This window comes from Drosophila innubila (assembly GCF_004354385.1).
Source record: "Drosophila innubila isolate TH190305 chromosome 2L unlocalized genomic scaffold, UK_Dinn_1.0 4_B_2L, whole genome shotgun sequence".
Classification (NCBI taxonomy): domain Eukaryota; kingdom Metazoa; phylum Arthropoda; class Insecta; order Diptera; family Drosophilidae; genus Drosophila; species Drosophila innubila.
Window position 1 is genome coordinate 24,418,994 of NW_022995372.1, and position 12,907 is coordinate 24,431,900.

Here is a 12,907-nt window from a genome sequence, read left to right on the forward strand (position 1 = left end):
ATATTTAAAATAATTTTTAGCAAACAAATTAAATTGATTTCATTCGAGTAGAGTCCAATAAATAGTAAAAATTTATAAGGTTAAATAAATAAATGATTAGCTAATTTAAAAGAAACTTCGCGCTGCTTTCACAAACTTCACATAATAAAACAGCGCGCTGTAAAGTATGCTACAAAAATAGCAATGTTATAGCTAACTCGCTCACTCATGTGCAATGGTATGAGAAGCTTAACAAGGCCAGCATAAATTTATATCTGGCTGACACTTTATGTGCGGCTTAGGCGGTTTTTAAAAATTTTACGATTCTTTGTGGCATCAAAATTCGCCTGCCTCGCTGGTCACAATTAACATACGACTCACACACAAAAAGAAGGGAGAAGAAGATAAGAGAAGGGGAAGAAGAGATATACATACAGACACACCTGGACAGTCACGCTCACGCTAACGGGCAAAGTCGTTTCATTTTTAGTCTAAAATGTCGTCACAGCTGTGGGCAGCATAAAAAGGCAGCTGCTCTGTCATCTCTGTCTGTCTGGCTTTGTGAATATATGCATGTGTGTGTGTTTTGTTGACACAAAAAGGTGTTTGCTTAAAGTGGATGACAGAAAGTTTGGAATGGGTCGGTCAGTTGAAAGGCACATCACAAAGAGAAAGAGAACGAGACCGAGGGAGTGACAGTGAGAGTGAGAAACAGATAGAGTTCATCTGGGCTAAGCGCCTATATAAGCCCACTTCACGGATGTGTAATTTAATAGAGGTGTTTCAAGTTTATCATTAGGCAGTGTAATTTTTAATGTTAATTTATTGTTATTTAAAATGGTTATACAATTTTTATAAAATATTAATAAATTGTAATTGGCGTAGGAACATGTTATGAGCCTGCTTTTCAAAAATTTGCAATTTACGTGTAAGCTGATCAGATGTTGCAGCTCTGAAAAAGTTCAGAATTATAGTCTTATAAAACTTATTTCTTGAATTGTTGATTTTAAACTATCCATTTCAAGAAAATAAACCAAAAATTGACAAATGTTTTCAAAACAAAAAAAATGGCGCTATTATGCCATAAAATGTAGCTATCCTGACCACTGTGGACTGGGCGCAGTGTCATTTATCTGCACGCTCAAAAGAAATGCTATAGAAGTTTGAATTGCTCTATAGTTTTAAACGCTTTCCATGTAGTGTAATAAGGACCAATTATTAAAACCAACTTCTTAAAATACAATTATGAAATTATAGCAATGTGTAGAGAAACAATTAATTATTTAATTACCTAATTTGCAATATACTAATTACCAAAATAAGTACTTAAACATACATACAAATATATACTGAACATTGACTTATATGAAATGCAATTTAGTAGTTATACAAACATATACATATATATACATATGTATATCCATAAATTATATTAACGATTATATTGTGTCGTTTAGTGGATCAAGCGTTGGCATTATTCGAATCACAACTTAAACCAAAAACCAATGAATGCATAATTAATATAGAGAATTCTTCAATACTGTTTAATGTTAATTAGATTGTTAGCTCAATGAAAATGAACTCCATGATGAGTTGATCTGTAAAAACAATATACAACTGTAATATATGCTCCCTATAACTATAAATACATAACTATACTTTGATATATGATACATACATACATACATACATACATATACATATATTTTATAAACAACTTTTACTCTTAAACAATAAAAATTTTAATACTCTGTCTTCAGCCTTAACAAGAACTCGAAAAAGAGAAACTAATCTAACTATGAAATGCTAGTAGAAATAATAAATGAAAATTTATAAGAAAATTCTCAAATGTGCATGTAAATTAAACCTATGCACTTGTTACTTATGTTTAATGTAAATACGCTTGAAAATCGTTACTTCCTTTGTTTGTTTTGATATTATAATAAATTAGCAGGACGTTTGTTAAAATACCAAACCTATGTGATCCAACAATTTCTTCTCTTCCATGAAGCAACTAAAATTGAAAAAAAAATCGATCTCCTAAAAAATTAACAATTAAATGATTATAAATTTAAACATTTACTTAATTAGCTGAGATGTTAAATAATTTCGCAAGGCATTCAGAAAAAATTAAAACCAAACTCAAATACTTATATTCATACAATAAACCAAAGCATGAGAACCAGAATAAAAACAAAATGTGATTTCATTAAAATGCATTAGGAATCAGGGTCATAAATGCAATGCTATATGTCGATAAATCAAATCCTCACCTCTGTGGGCCAAATTAAAAATGAAATATTGCAGCCAGCGTGGAAAAGTGTGCTATTAAATTTACAATGCAGCGTTGGAATAGTGGAAAATCGAAAATGTAAAGAGGGAAAACCCCAAAACGAACAACTGCAAAATCTGCATAAAACATTCAACGAGCTGCAGTCCAAAGCTGACCACAACACCAACAAATGTTGTCCCACCTGGCACATCATTTGTGTTTTTAACCTGGTCAACAATGCGGCACGCAAATGGCCACAAAATGTTCGACTGGCATGCAATGGCCAAATAAGACCAGGCAACTGAGACGTTGGAACACTTTTCACTTAATTGGCCAATTGTTTGTTAAGGCGATGAACACGATCAAAATGTTGCAAATATTCATTTTTAAGGCGTCACATTTGAAAAAGCATAATTTCAACAGCTCATGGTTTAATTAAGAGGCGTTTCTGCCGCTAATATCCAACTAAATGAATCACACTTTTCAGGGCGTTACGGCGTAGTCAAGTGCAAGTCCCCGCGACCATAATTAAAGCCACACAATGACCATTGCAATTGCAGGCTACTTAAAGTGAAACCTTTGCGACTTCAAAGGTGCAATCACAACTATTCAATGAACACTCAGCCTTGACTTCTATTGTCACGGTTGGATAAATAATTTAACAAATTAAATGCTATCTAATTTCTGTAAGTATAACTGCAGTTTATGTACATTTACGGTAAAAAATTATAATTAAATTTTGACTTGAATTTAATGAGCTAAGTTTTTTTTTAATTTTTCGTTTGTTGATCATTAGTAAATTATAATATGTTACCAGCCGCATTTTCTCGAATGATACATAATAGCTGTATGAATATATTTATAATTTTGTTGCTATAGATTTATTTAAATAATATTGCAACATTTTTTAAGATGCTAACTTTCCCACTTAAAAATAACAACTAATAAAAATGTTTATCTTACAACGTTTGCAGGACTAAAAGATTAGACTTAATTTATGCCATTTATGAATTACCATACTTGCTTTATTATATTTGGTATACAGTGAAATTTCTTGGCTATATCTGACGCTGACCTAATGCCAATCAATTGTTGCCAAATGTCTCCTGCAATGACGAGGGTCCCACCAACAGTTAACAGTTGGCAATTTGTTTTTTTTTTTTGCGCTATTGTCGATGGGAGTCGCCAACGCCGGATGGTTGCTAGACTGTGTCCAAATCCAATCCTGGTTGGAAGTATGAATATAAATAATTTACATTTCGCATGGTCACGCACAAATCATGTGAGGCTGGCACAGACAAGCAGACAAGCAGACAAAGCGGAATCTGACCGCATCCCCATTCCCTGTTTCTTTCCATCAACGATTGTGAATGGTTCTGCGAGAATTGCGTTGGGGTTTTGGGCCTGGTTTGAGGCTGGTGCTGCATGATGCGTATAAAAGTGACAGTTTAACATGGAAACACACTCAAATGTTAATTGATATGCATGGCGAGACCGTGGGCCTCAAAGACGGGGCGGGACAACAAAACTTTTACTGGCTTTCAGTGCGTTCGTAATGAAAATGATGGTCATGACTATGAAATTCGCTTGCAGCTTTATTTACGATGATGTTTTTTTTTTAACAGTCATCGCAATCATGTTCTACAAACAATTCGAAAATCACAAACCGTAAAGATGTCACAACAGATACATGGAATTCTAAAGAATAATTTAGTTGTTTAGAGTTCTGGGCTTGCAAATCCATTGCTTATTGCCAAAAAAAAGGGCTACATTTATTGTCTTAAAAACAAATTTGAAAAGACATTATTTAACATCATAATTTTTCATTGATTAAAATGTTTACCTTTAATTTATCTAATTTCCAATTTTAAATTGTCATAACATTATTAATTTATTGCTTAGTTATAGCATTTTCAATTTGCATTACCTAAAATTTAAATTCAGCCGTTATTGGAGCGCCATCTTGCGCCACATTCGCGACCAAGTTACTCCTCATTAGCAATTTGCTGCTCACCTAACAGTATCCCAATATGCAACAGGCGCGGAGTTTAAATGTGTTTATTTTTGTTAGCTAAAATGAACAATTTAATGAAAATTCAAAATTAGATTGATATGAATACTGGAAGTAGAGCTGTAACTTGATTTGATTTTTAGTCGACTAAATCGATTCAAAATATTTTATGGGTCGGTCGGGTGACAATATTGTGGTTAGAAAAGCGTTTTGCAGAAGAAATATGTTCGCTTGTTGTCTTGACAAAAAAGTGTAATAAATAATTTAACAATTAAACAACAAAATGAGCAAATTGAACTACATAGTTCATGAATGACTGAATAAGTTCACTCGCTCATTTCAATGACCCGTTCATTTGAACATAGTCCCAACGATTCATTGGAACATGGACATGGACAACCTCAATGACGATTGTGTGTGCATAATATTGGAGTACCTGTCACTGGTGGATCAGATAGCAATGGCACGCTGCTCATTGCGCTATGAGGAGTTGTTGTGTCAAATTGTCTGGCGGAAGCCTCGTTATCGGGAAATTTCCGTGTCATACACAATGTTTGCGCCACTCAGCAAAGAGGATTACATGTACTTCTTTGAGCTGACCAGTTGTCAGATGGAGAAGCTCTACATATGGAACGTGCATGAGAAGGCCTTTGATTCGTATCTGGGTCGGCATCTGATGCGTCCCGAACTGACGTTCTATCTGCTCCTGGATATGTCCAATCTTCAAGAGCTTTGCATTACGGACGATAATATGAACAACAGCATGATTCAGACCATCACCAAAAGTTGCCCAAATCTGCGCAGTCTCAGTGTGTCAAGTGCGTATATCACCGGCAAATTTATGGTTGGACTTCATAAACTCAAGACTCTGGTTGCCCGCGAATGCTCCATCGAGGCCACTCACCTGGAGGAGCTGCTGGCCCAGCTGCAACTGACCACATTAGATCTGACATCAAATAAAAACAAAGTGGAGGAGACAATCCTGCAAGCGCCAGCCTCTGGCTTGGCACGCCTGCAAAGATTAGGAATTTCAGATGCACAGAACTGTGGCTTTAGCGTTGCCGAGCAACTGCCCGAGCTCAAGGAATTGGTGGTGAGCTATCACGATATGGAGGCGCAGGATTTAAGTGATATGCTGGAAAAGACAAGACAATTGGCCGAATTATCGGAGACCAAGTTTCCGAAGCGCCTGCAATTGATCATGTGCAATGTGGTTGACGTGGAGGTGGCTCTGGAGCAGATAACTGGCCTGGAGACCCGCAGTCCACGGGAATCGCCAAAATTCTGTGAACTACTGAAGATTATCTACAAATGTAAATAAGTTTTCATTCTACAATATTTATACTCTGACATTATCCTTACATTTTAAAGCATCTGCTTTTATTAAATCTAGTCTTCGAGTTTCCTATCTATGTCTAGGAAACTTGAGAATATAGAAAGAATATCTATATTCAACATACCAAAGACAGTTGATCGATCTTTTGATTGTGTTATGCTTTTTTTTTTTTGTAAATACACGACAGTTAATATTTTCTACAAATGGTTTAAAACTTTATTTAAACATGTTTACAATTAATAGGTAGGTTTTTAAATATTAGTTTGTCCGGCAATATGCCAAAAGATCAAAAATATAAATTCATTAGTCAAATATCTTTTGTTGTTATTTACGTAATGCTGAAAACAAACGCGAACATAATTTTCTTTGTGCAACTAATTTAAAAAATAGTAATGAATGAATGATGATATAAAAAATGTAGCGAACTCATTGGTTCAAAGTTGTATAATAAGGGGGCTTAAATAGGAGAACATAACGCCGGCAAAGATGCCAGAAACGAGGACGGCAGCAGCAAACATCCCGGCGGTTACCTGATACTTAGCATGAACAGTCTGCGGTGCGTACATCATGCCCAAGGAACTTAAATAGCCAGAGCTGAATGACATAATGATGGCAATGATCCAATACACCCACTCGTTTGTGATAAATACAGGCAATGTTCTAACAATATCTTTTGGTGCATAGTTGCAGAAGATCAATAAGGGTATAAATACAACACGTAAAACGACAGGTACTACCAAGTATTTTGGTTTAGGCCATTGAACCCACGAAGTGGTCAAGCTGCCCAACATTGCGAATACATTGAACGTTAAAAAGCATGTCATAAGTGTAAAATACTTTTCTCCTATTACGAAATCATCAGAACGCTTAATATCCGAATGGACAGCGGGAAAAACGGACAATGTAACGAAGAATGTAAAGAATACATTGAATAGCTGAGGTGAGGCTTTCTTAAATATCTGCCAATATGGTACATTCAATTCAGTTTTGGACCCAGAACTCTTTTCGCTATGCTTGCTTATCATCTCATAATGCCGGAAGAACTTATTCAATGGCAATGCGAAATATGTATCGAAGCAGAAGAGCAATACTAAAATCGCTGTCACAAAATAATAAATAGCCGATGTCCTCATCGAGCTGAAGAACGTGGCGCACAGCATTGACATTATGGTAGCGAAGCATCCACTCACGTTGGATCCCAACACAACAGCACCCGTATATTTGGGAGGTAGAGACGCAACGAGTCCATAAATTGTGCTTTGATAAATCCCATTACACTGAAATAATAAATTACTGCTGATAACAATTGAAAGCCAGATAGTTAATAATTGTAAATCTTACCATGTTTATCAGAACAATTGAGCACATGGTAGCCCAAAAGAATACCCCAGGCCACTATAATGAAATTAACAAACTATTAGTAAATTTTTATTAATTTCAGTGGGTTATGTAACTGTTTTTATTAGGGACCGTAATCATTATTATTTCTATTATAGAAATCACTTGGTAATGAATATAATTAAATTTTTTACGTTTTTCTTCAACGATAATTATTAATGTTGAGTAATTTAATACAACTTAAGCCAAAATCATTAACATTGATAAAAACGAAAAAAATAAAATCAAAAATGATGATCATTAATGTTTTTTATTTTTTCGATCAAAATAAAAAAAAATCAACATCTTTCTTTTAATTAATTTTTTTTTTTTTTTATAAAAAATAATGTTTTTTAGGTGTTTTTTTTTTTAATCAGAAATTTTAAAATTTGGAAGAAGTGCAGAGATTGTAAAATACTAAACATTGGGGTGTGATTAATTTTTTCCATAATAATAATAATGATCATTATTTACGCTCCCTGAAAAACACATTATTTTTTTGATAACTGTTCAAATATTATTAAAATTAATTAAAAATAATACAAGTTTATTTCCTTTGTCAAAACAGTTACTTGACAAACACTGTATGTAGTGATATTCGTACTCACCTCAGATGAATCCAGCATAGCAAGCACGACTGTGATGATAAGAATAACAATCTCGATTAGAATGCTATACACAATACGGGTGGTCAGATCGCCACCGAAACTCATAAAGATATTTATCCAATTGAAGAGCACGTTCGGAATTTGTGAGGCGAAACCCATATTCTGCATAAAGTTACCGCGATAATTCGTTTCAGTGGGTCCCGTATAGTTCTCACTCAGTTTGAAATCCTCAAAGTACGCTTTGGCGGTTATGAACATGTTCCATGGCATCAGAGTGCCCAATCCGTGCAGTATAAAGATGAAAAAGACGAGTTTATGTTTATCAATTGGCGGCTGCAGCGATGCCACAATTTTCGACATCACAGAACCTGAGCCTTTGCCATTGGTGTCCGATTGCAATTGGGACTCCCATGATGGATTCAATGTCACTGGCTTCTTTGAAGATATAAATGGCGATTCTTCGCTTTTTCTATCGCCCATTTTTTCCGCTTGACCGATGATTATTTAAAAGGCAACGGCAAAGTTATTGTTTATACTATGTATGGGCGCGACTTCAATTAACTGTTAATTAGCAGTTGGTTGGCAACAGGTTCCACCAGTTCCACTAGTTTTATAGCGGGGGCAAAAACCTGGTCTCCCTAAACGGTTATACAAGGAACCGTTTGCCGGCACGTTCGCTATGAAAAAGGCACTTTAAAGTTTATAAATAAAATTAAAACGCGTCTAGGCAGCAAGATAATCTTGCCCGAAGGTTAAGATTTGACGAGCTGACAAGCGCGTGGTTTACTCGGTATTTTCTTATCAGCTGCTGTTTTTTTTTTAGTTCAGCATTGTCAGGCTCCGTTCAGTTGGTTCTTTTTAAAGTACGGTGCTCATAATTTTGCCGCGAAACCAGTCACTGAAATAACACCAAAACTACGACCAGTAATATAAATTTATAAAGCTTATAAATTATTATTACTTTTATATATATAGATTCTGTAACTAAGTAAGATATTAGATGTGCTTTTGCTGTATATCTATTGTTATTTAGCCAAGCACCATACTATCTTATGATAAAAATATGCAAAGCGCAGTAATCGTTGTTATCGATATCAATAGTTTATGTTACAATCGCGCGGCTGCGGTACTTTTCGTTAGGAACAACGTGATTACTTGTTGTCGTTTATTTATTTATGTGATTTTGCATAATGCCCAGCGAACCGACCACACCGACGATACAACTAGGCGATTATATTGTTATACAGCGTCAAAAGTACACAAAACTGCAGAAGTTTGGCAACTTGGATGCAACGGCCACGTTGGGAAAGGAACATTTGGAGCTGAAGTCGCTGCTAGATCAACCCTATGGCTCCACCTTCAAGATGTGCGTCAAGGAGACCAAGGCGGGCAAACGTGGAGCACAGCGACAACACACCCTCGAACTGGCCAGCGACAATGAGCTGCGGAGCATTCGAGACGTGCTCAACATTTCCAGCAGTGGAGCCGACAATCGCGACATCAGCGACAATGGGGAAGCACAAGCACTTAAATCACAGGTGAGTTACCCATAAGTAAAGTGAAGATCCCTTAATAATACTTTTAAACTCTATGGCAGGACATTGAGCAGCTGCGTGAAGCGTGCAATGAGTCCAGCAAGATCATTGAGAAGCTTGTGGAAAACTCGAAAACCTTTCACACACGCACCGAGTACTCGCAGGATAAATATTTGCTGAAGAAGGAGAAAAAGTACTTTGAATTTGTACAAATCCGACAGCCAAGCATACGTTTAATGGCCGACATATTCCATCGACAGGATGCTGACAAGATATTGGGCATCCGTGTGGACACACTTTCCCAGATCATCTCCTACTCCGGTGTCTCTGGCTTTGGCAACTATTTGCTCTATGAGAGCGGCACAAACGGACTTTTGCCAGCTGCCATGTTGAATTCAATAGGCGCTGATACCGAAGCAACTTTAGTGCACATGCATCCGGGTAATGTGCCACAAAAACAAGCACTGTTGGCACTTAAACTGCCACTGGAACAGCAACAACGTTGCATCTCTGTCAATTTGTACTCTGTGCTGCGTGAATTTTATCAAGGAGACAATTTTGAGGCGACATTAACTGCCACAGCAGCTGAAGCTGAAGAGAAGACAGCGAAGAATGCAAGCGATGACACAACGGAGGAGCAGACCGAGACCATAGAGCCAACGATTAAGAAACCCAAATTGGATGAATCCCCAAACGGTAGGTAATCCTCTATTGAAAAGTTCAACTGATGAGCATTTCTTGAATACAGCACACAGATCAGGAGCATTGCGCTGGCAGCTGGAGAACAAACGTGCCTCCACATTGATGCATGCAAAATTCGACAGCCTGGTAATGGCAGCCAAGGAGCATCCATCGAATATAATACAGGCATTGTTGCCTCTGGTTAAACCATCCCGCCCTGTGGTCATATTCAGCACGTGCAAAGAGTTGCTGCAGGAAACGTACATGGAGCTGAAGACATCCGGCAAAGTGACCAATCTACATGTGACCTCCAATTGGCTGCGCACCTATCAAATATTGCCAAATCGCACACATCCCGAGGTTAACATGAGCGGCAACAGTGGTTACCTCCTGACTGGCTACACATTAAAATAATGCATTTACTTAGATGTATATACTGAAAATTAGTATATTATTTAATGACTAGTTCACGGCAAGCTTCAAGTGTATTAAATCGAATTTTTGATAATATCATGTAACGTTTCTCAGTATCCCTGTATAATGTTGTGTAAGGACAGCGCTCCATTTGTCGTGTAATTAAATTAAATAGGATCGGCTTTCTTAAGCACGTAATAGTGTCCGCATTCACAGCGTTTTGGAGCTCCTTTCTCCAGCCACATCCACTTGGGACCACGATCGCCAAGGCAAAGACAACCAACAAGGCGACCATCGAAAGCTGATGGTATTTCCGTGGGATCATTCTCTCTGCCAGCGCCACGTTTCAAGGGCTTGGCCATGGTCCATGGATCTTCGTTGCCTGCTTGACGCAGCTTCAGCTCGCGCTTGAATAGACCCGTGGCCAGTTCCATGTCATCGGTCAACACTGTGGCAGCATCACCAGATTTAGGCCCAACCAAATAACCATATTACCACCTGCACTTACTCTTCTGGGCCACCACAGCTGTTGTGGTTATGCCACGTTGTCCAGTGCCCTCTTTACTCCCGAATACGCCCAACATCTTCTGCAATCCCAATTGACGCAGGAGTGCACCCAGTTTTCCCTCGCCACGTGGGGTCAGCTGCGAGACGAGGCGTTTGGATGGGAATGAAGACTTGAGCAGACGCGAAATGTACGACGACATCTCGTGCAAATCTTTAAGAAATATAGTTTGTATATTAACTTGATAAATTTTTCAATTTTAATATTAGGAATTCAATATATGCCTCTTTGAATCCGTTTCCTTTGCAAAGAAATTGTGGAATGTGCCTGCTGCTTGAAATGGGCTTTCAAATTGAATATTTTCAAATATTTTAGCCTACTCAGCAGGGTATCAAACCGATCCGAATATCGGTTTCAGTTCGGTTTGTGTTTTTGTTTGTATTTTGGTTTTCTGTTATTAATTACGCAAAATCTTTGTTTATGGGTTTCGTAACGGTTACTGGTTATTTGAATCTTGGCTTTGGTTCTTAAAAAAGAAATGAAATAAGATGAATGTTCAATTTTAAAATCTAAATAAGTTTCAAAATTGAATGCTTGATTATACCGAAATTAACCATTATATATGAATCGGTTATTTCGATTTGAATAACATCGGTTTCGGTATGGGTTTCAGTTACGGTTACCAATTTCATTCGGCTCATAATACGGTTAAAGCTTAAGTTTTCGATTTAAAGGGTTTAATCCCTGCTACTTAGAAACATTTTGGCTGACCAAATTACATTTTTAACTGAGATATTTGAAGTCCCATTTTTTAGTTTATCTACAATTTGCAATATTAATTGATTTGACTTTTATTTAAGTACCTCACATCGCCTTTCTGCCTTTATTGTTACATCGTTTTGGTTTCTTTGCGTTAGTTTATTTATGCCACCAACAAATCTCGAATCAAATCAAAGCTAAATTAGAAGCTGCCCCGAGTTTTGAACGGTGCGTTTTTCATATTTGGATATCCAATTTGTTTTTCTTTTTTGGGTTGATGTTTGTTTATTTGGACAGCTATTTAGATTGACTTTTAGCTTAATAGTTGTTGCTTGTGTGTGTGTGTGTTATTAATTGGTTTATTTAATTAATTAATAATAACATTAAACGGCTGCCTTCTCGACCAGCTTGAACCAGTGTCCGCATTCACAACGCTTCTGGTTGCCCTTTTGCAGCCACATCCATTGCACATAGGTCTGATCCTCTTCGCCTAGATGCGGAATGGGCAGAAGAGAAAGTATAAATTTTTGCTTATATTATTCATTTAAAAAGAATCAACTTACAGATGCAGCCCACAATGCGGGCATCGAAGGCCGATGGAATCAAGTTGGGGTTCTCCTTGGTGCCAGCACCGCGCTTGAACACCTTCATGTCGAAGGGATTATCGTTGCCGGCGGCTTTCAGCAGCAATTCGCGCTTCTCGATACCCGTGGCATGCTCCATGGGATCATTCATCACTGCAAAAGAATTGATCGAGCATTACTTGATAAGCTGATAAGCGTTGCATTTGTTGTTGAATCAGCTGTCGGTGTGGGTATGTGTGTGTGTAAGTGTGTGTGTGTGTGTGTGTGGGCGCTGGTTACATAAAGCCAACATAAAATGCCATTTCCTTTACATCTACAAATGTGCAATGTTAACCCTTAGATAAGCCTGCGAGGTGTGAATTACGCATTCTTGGTTACCACATTTACAATTAAAACACATTTGTACTGCGCGTAGTTATTACATAACCTCCCTGCGCCACTTGCAACTCGTTTAGATGCCACAAATCACAATGCAACAAGGGGACTGGAACTGCAGTCTAATTGCTGCTGAGATTAGGTAGCATATTATGTAATTTGGGTCGGGAAAGTGTCTTTGGATACGGCTCAGGTGTCACACGCACACGGATGGAAGACGGACGTGACGGCCGTCCATTTTTGGGCGGATTTTCCAACTTACTTTTGCAGGTACGCACGGAGTGGTATGTCACATTCTGGCGAGCGGCGGTACGTAGCGCCATGCGTCCACAAATCGAAGCCATTGTTCGTTCTTGCAAATTTTTGTTGGTCTTAAGAGTGATGAACAGCCGAATTCTTTCGTAATTTTTCGAGTTGGGCCTGGTCCAATGTTGCCACCCGACCGAAAGATTGCCACCCTGTTAAATTCAC

The 12,907-nt window shown here is 37.6% G+C and overlaps 5 protein-coding genes across 5 annotated transcripts; 2 read left to right on the plus strand and 3 right to left on the minus strand.

Annotated features, from left to right (window-relative positions):
* Nucleotides 1-4,649: 4,649 nt before the first annotated feature.
* LOC117780987 lies at nt 4,650-5,910 on the plus strand. The gene has a single exon (XM_034617690.1). The coding sequence runs from the start codon at nt 4,654-4,656 to the stop codon at nt 5,581-5,583; it is 930 nt and encodes a 309-aa protein (XP_034473581.1). The 5' UTR covers nt 4,650-4,653; the 3' UTR covers nt 5,584-5,910.
* On the minus strand, nt 5,792-8,361 carry LOC117780986 (equilibrative nucleoside transporter 1). Its single transcript, XM_034617689.1, has 3 exons — nt 7,584-8,361; nt 6,940-6,993; nt 5,792-6,875 (listed from the first exon to the last, which is right to left on the minus strand). Exons 1-3 carry the CDS (start codon nt 8,061-8,063, stop codon nt 6,033-6,035), a joined length of 1,377 nt encoding a protein of 458 aa, XP_034473580.1. The 5' UTR covers nt 8,064-8,361; the 3' UTR covers nt 5,792-6,032.
* Nucleotides 8,362-8,683: 322 nt separating this feature from the next.
* Nucleotides 8,684-10,312, plus strand: LOC117781343 (tRNA (adenine(58)-N(1))-methyltransferase non-catalytic subunit TRM6). The gene is made up of 3 exons (XM_034618086.1): nt 8,684-9,121; nt 9,181-9,814; nt 9,867-10,312. The coding sequence occupies exons 1-3, from the start codon at nt 8,774-8,776 to the stop codon at nt 10,211-10,213; spliced, it is 1,329 nt and encodes a 442-aa protein (XP_034473977.1). The 5' UTR covers nt 8,684-8,773; the 3' UTR covers nt 10,214-10,312.
* On the minus strand, nt 10,219-10,967 carry LOC117781344 (cytochrome c oxidase subunit 5B, mitochondrial). The gene is made up of 2 exons (XM_034618087.1): nt 10,722-10,967; nt 10,219-10,661 (listed from the first exon to the last, which is right to left on the minus strand). The coding sequence occupies exons 1-2, from the start codon at nt 10,918-10,920 to the stop codon at nt 10,381-10,383; spliced, it is 480 nt and encodes a 159-aa protein (XP_034473978.1). The 5' UTR covers nt 10,921-10,967; the 3' UTR covers nt 10,219-10,380.
* A 605-nt stretch (nt 10,968-11,572) lies between these two features.
* Nucleotides 11,573-12,856, minus strand: LOC117781047 (cytochrome c oxidase subunit 5B, mitochondrial). The gene is made up of 3 exons (XM_034617763.1): nt 12,699-12,856; nt 12,041-12,214; nt 11,573-11,967 (listed from the first exon to the last, which is right to left on the minus strand). Exons 1-3 carry the CDS (start codon nt 12,778-12,780, stop codon nt 11,861-11,863), a joined length of 363 nt encoding a protein of 120 aa, XP_034473654.1. The 5' UTR covers nt 12,781-12,856; the 3' UTR covers nt 11,573-11,860.
* Nucleotides 12,857-12,907: the final 51 nt, after the last annotated feature.

What these genes read in the sequence shown, in the direction of transcription:
- LOC117780986 (XM_034617689.1), bottom strand. Translation starts at nt 8,063, where the DNA reads ATGGGCGATAGAAAAAGCGAAGAATCGCCATTTATATCTTCAAAGAAG. An exon ending in CTATGCTGGATTCATCTGAG is followed by an intron (nt 6,994 to 7,583) that starts GTGAGTACGAAT and finishes ATTTCATTATAG; the next exon opens with TGGCCTGGGGTATTCTTTTG. An exon ending in CAATTGTTCTGATAAACATG is followed by an intron (nt 6,876 to 6,939) that starts GTAAGATTTACA and finishes TTATTATTTCAG; the next exon opens with TGTAATGGGATTTATCAAAG.
- LOC117780987 (XM_034617690.1), top strand. Translation starts at nt 4,654, where the DNA reads ATGGACAACCTCAATGACGATTGTGTGTGCATAATATTGGAGTACCTG.
- LOC117781047 (XM_034617763.1), bottom strand. Translation starts at nt 12,780, where the DNA reads ATGGCTTCGATTTGTGGACGCATGGCGCTACGTACCGCCGCTCGCCAG. An exon ending in CTCCGTGCGTACCTGCAAAA is followed by an intron (nt 12,215 to 12,698) that starts GTAAGTTGGAAA and finishes ATTCTTTTGCAG; the next exon opens with TGATGAATGATCCCATGGAG. An exon ending in CCGCATTGTGGGCTGCATCT is followed by an intron (nt 11,968 to 12,040) that starts GTAAGTTGATTC and finishes TTCCGCATCTAG; the next exon opens with GCGAAGAGGATCAGACCTAT.
- LOC117781343 (XM_034618086.1), top strand. Translation starts at nt 8,774, where the DNA reads ATGCCCAGCGAACCGACCACACCGACGATACAACTAGGCGATTATATT. An exon ending in CACAAGCACTTAAATCACAG is followed by an intron (nt 9,122 to 9,180) that starts GTGAGTTACCCA and finishes ACTCTATGGCAG; the next exon opens with GACATTGAGCAGCTGCGTGA. An exon ending in ATTGGATGAATCCCCAAACG is followed by an intron (nt 9,815 to 9,866) that starts GTAGGTAATCCT and finishes TCTTGAATACAG; the next exon opens with CACACAGATCAGGAGCATTG.
- LOC117781344 (XM_034618087.1), bottom strand. Translation starts at nt 10,920, where the DNA reads ATGTCGTCGTACATTTCGCGTCTGCTCAAGTCTTCATTCCCATCCAAA. An exon ending in AGCTGTGGTGGCCCAGAAGA is followed by an intron (nt 10,662 to 10,721) that starts GTAAGTGCAGGT and finishes ATGCTGCCACAG; the next exon opens with TGTTGACCGATGACATGGAA.